The 4,043-nt window shown below is 37.7% G+C and overlaps 1 protein-coding gene across 1 annotated transcript; it reads left to right on the forward strand.

The window, feature by feature from the left end:
• Positions 1-834: 834 nt before the first annotated feature.
• LOC108327126 (receptor-like protein kinase FERONIA) lies at positions 835-3,800 on the forward strand. The gene has a single exon (XM_017560864.2). The coding sequence runs from the start codon at positions 1,020-1,022 to the stop codon at positions 3,615-3,617; it is 2,598 nt and encodes an 865-aa protein (XP_017416353.1). The 5' UTR covers positions 835-1,019; the 3' UTR covers positions 3,618-3,800.
• Positions 3,801-4,043: the final 243 nt, after the last annotated feature.

Raw genomic sequence — 4,043 nt, forward strand, 5'->3', positions numbered from 1 at the left:
TCAATTCAAAATTTAATTCGTAAATGAATGAATTGACTTTGATTTATACATGTTGAATCAGATTGGTTTATTAACTAGTTCAATATATATAAGGTTTAATTCGTAAAATTTAGGAAGAATCCGATTTAATCATTTAAATTGAAAAAAAAATACTTTCGTCTCTTAAATAAAAAAAATGTTTATAGTTTATAATTGTTACATTTGAGAGATTAAAAATGATATTTAATTAGTAATAAAATGATAAATTTAAGAGACTATAATGGGGTCTTTTTTTTAAAGTTTGAGGGAGTATTTTTTTTAGTTTTAGAGCCAAAAATTGAATTTATCTTGAACTTTAGAATTGAAAATATAATTAAACTGTGCACATAATTTTAAATATATTTTTTTCTTTTTTACATATTAATTTGTGAATTGTGTTTTATCCTCTTTTTGTGTTTCGTGTACATGTTTATCTTAGTGAAGTTAAATATATATATATATATATATATATATATATATATATATATATATATATATATATATATATATATATATATATATATATATATATATATATATATATATATATATAGGATGAAAAACGTAATGATAGTTACGGTAAAAAAAATATTGAAAGACTGTCTAATAGAGTTACGTTTTCTTGATAAAGAAGTTCATAATAAAAAAACTAAAAGGGGAGAAAAACGATTGGGTGAAAGGTACGTATGTAATACGTTATTATATATGAAAAATATATTTTATATTATTGAATTTATATAATTAATTAATTTAAATAATATTATTGTTTAAAATTGGAATGTATATTTGGAATCCAGTACTAAAAGGAAAGAAGAAAAATGAAGAGGAAAGGTTAGACTTGGGCTGCTAAGACTTGAAGTCTCCCCGCTTAATTCCAAAGAGTATAGATGTAGTGCTTGCCATAGTTTTTTCCTAACAGAAATGTTAAATTTTGACGATTGATTTATAGTGCTTGAGGTCTCTGTTTTGGTATTGTGTGCTGCTTCGATTACGTGCAATCCATGGAAACAAGTAACAAACCAATAACCATCCTTCTCCTACTGTTGTTGAGTTTCTTTCATCTTTCCAAAGCAGATGTTATTTTTGATCCCCCTGACCTACTCACCATCAACTGTGGCTCTTCTACCAACTTCTCCACGCCCGACGGTCGGAACTGGATTGGAGACACCAACACAAAGCTTCTCTCTGTAAGTCGGGGCTCAGTTCTTGCAACTGCACTCACACAATCAACCATACTGGGTCCTTACACCTCTGCTCGCCTCTCCTTCTCCAATTTCACTTACTCAATCTTCAATCTCACCGCTGGCCCAATGTTCCTTCGCCTCTTCTTCTTCTCAACTTCATACCAAAACAACTTTAATCGTTCCAAAGCCGTTTTCTCAGTCAAAGCAGGCCCATACACTCTCTTTCAACGTTTCAATGTTTCCCTCGATGCGGATTCTGTTAATGACCCTGCTCGCTCCAACATCCTATTCAGAGAGTATTGCATCAATCTCCATGAACGACAAAACCTCAACATAACCTTCATTCCAAGCTCCACAGGTTCCTACGCTTTCATCAACGGAATCGAGATTGTTTCAATGCCCTCTTATCTCTACTACACCGATCCTAACGTCGACATCCATGGATTGCCGAAACTTGTTGGAGGAGGAACATATCCAATTGAAACCATTTTGGCTCTGGAAACAAAGTACCGGCTAAGACTGGGGGACCGAAATATCCCCGCCGCAGAGGATACGGGTATGCTCAGAACGTGGGATGTCCATGATGAATATATAAGTAATCCAGGTGTAGAATCTCTAGATATCGACAATACAACCAAGCTGAACTTTAGTATGACTCCTAATTACACTGCACCAGACCAGGTATACCGTTCATTAGCGAGTATGGGACATAACGAATCTGTGAACATGGGGTTCAACCTCACATGGCAGCTTCCTGTTGATCCTGGTTTCACCTACGTGCTACGGTTACACTTTTGCCAGCTTAACCCGATGGTTATTGGGTCTGGTGACCAGATCTTCCTCATCTTCATTCAGGATCATTTGGTTGAAGACATGGTAGACATTTTCAATTGGGGCGATAAACAGAAGGGTGTACCAGTGGTTAGAGACTACGTAGTCATCATTCGAGATAATCAGAAAAAGGCAAATCTTTCTGTGAAATTACACCCTCACGATAAAAGCATGATCAAGGACGCACAACTAAACGCAATTGAGCTTTTCAAAATCAGCGACACAACAGGTAATCTCGCTGTGCCGAACCCAGACCCTCGTATACAAGCCACGGAGATTTCCCATGAAAACTCAAGCAAGAAAAGAAGAGGCACCACAAAAACCCTGGCCGCCGTTGTAGTTGCAGTTTCTGGTGTCGTTTTACTCTCCTCTATCATTGCTTTCTTTATCATCAAACTCAAGAAAAACGTTGCTTACAACAACGGTTCCAATAAAAAAGACGGAACTTCTCGCGGGGGAGGGTCGTCATCACTACCAACCGACCTCTGCCGTCACTTCACAATTGCAGAAATCGTGGAAGCTACCAACAACTTCGACGAAGTCTTTGTCGTTGGAGTGGGAGGATTTGGCAACGTGTACAAAGGCTACATCGGGGATTCTACGCCTGTGGCAATCAAAAGGCTCAAACCCGGTTCTCAGCAAGGTCTGAACGAGTTCATGAACGAGATCGAAATGCTCTCTCAACTTCGTCATCTTCATCTTGTTTCCCTCATCGGTTACTGCTACGAGAGCAACGAGATGATCCTCGTTTACGATTTCATGGATCGTGGAACCCTCCGTGACCATCTCTACGGAACCGATAACCCTCCACTCTCATGGAAGCAAAGGCTTCAAATATGCATTGGTGCCGCACGAGGACTCCATTATCTGCATACAGGTACGAAACAGATGATCATTCACCGTGACGTGAAGAGCACAAACATCTTGTTGGATGAAAAATGGGTGGCGAAGGTTTCAGACTTTGGGTTATCTCGAATTGGACCCACGGGTTCTTCAATGACCCATGTGAGCACTCAGGTGAAGGGCAGTGTTGGGTATTTAGATCCGGACTATTACAAACGACAACGTTTGACGGAGAAGTCAGACGTGTACTCGTATGGGGTGGTGCTCTTGGAGGTATTGTGTGGGAGGCAGCCTTTGCTTCGAATGGTTGAGAGGCAACAGGCGTCACTTGTGGATTGGGCGAAGCATCGGTATGAGAAGGGGTTTCTGGGTGAGATTGTGGATCCAGCACTGAAGGACCAGATAGCACCTCACTGTTTGCGCAAATTTGGTGAGGTTGCATTGAGCTGTTTGCATGAGGATGGGACTCAGCGACCATCCATGAATGACGTCGTTGGTGTGTTGGAGTTTGTTATGCAACTTCAGCTTCAGGATGGTGCTAATGTCAATGCCGTCTCGGAAAGTGGTGAGGATTATGAAAACAGCACTACTGAGGACATGTTTAGCAGTAGCCATAGTAGTGTGAATGTTTCTGACTACAGTAACAGCAGTGGATTGAACACTACAAGCTACGCCAGTAAAGAATCTGAGAGGCTCTTAGAGCCTGTTTTCTCCGAGATTAAGGATCCAAAGGGACGATGAGGTTGGAGCAGTTACTATAGCTGCAGGTTGAGTTTGGTCTTTATGACAAGTAATTAATTAATATGGTTGGATTGCCACACAAAATTTGTAATTAGATGAATAGAATTACGATTTTCTCTAAAAAATGCAATTAAAGGTTTCTAAAGTTTGAAAGATTATATATTCCTAAAAAATATTATTTAATTCTAAAATTTTATTTTATTTATATTTATTAGTTAAGTAAATATTTTATTATTAGAGAGAGTTATATAAATGAAAATATGAGAAGGGAGAGTGTTAAATAATCATTTTCCTTATAACTCAATATTTTAGGCTAAATTAGAAATGGAGAAAAAACTTTTTCTTATTGAATAAAAATTTAAGAATTAATTATGTTTTTAGTTTGGAATTGTTTCTGTCTAAAATATTGATTCGGTTTATTTCTTA

Source organism: Vigna angularis, chromosome 2, assembly GCF_016808095.1.
Source record: "Vigna angularis cultivar LongXiaoDou No.4 chromosome 2, ASM1680809v1, whole genome shotgun sequence".
Taxonomy (NCBI): Eukaryota; Viridiplantae; Streptophyta; class Magnoliopsida; order Fabales; family Fabaceae; genus Vigna; species Vigna angularis.

Excerpts from the sequence above, each read along its gene's own strand:
- LOC108327126 (XM_017560864.2), top strand. The coding sequence starts at position 1,020 with ATGGAAACAAGTAACAAACCAATAACCATCCTTCTCCTACTGTTGTTG.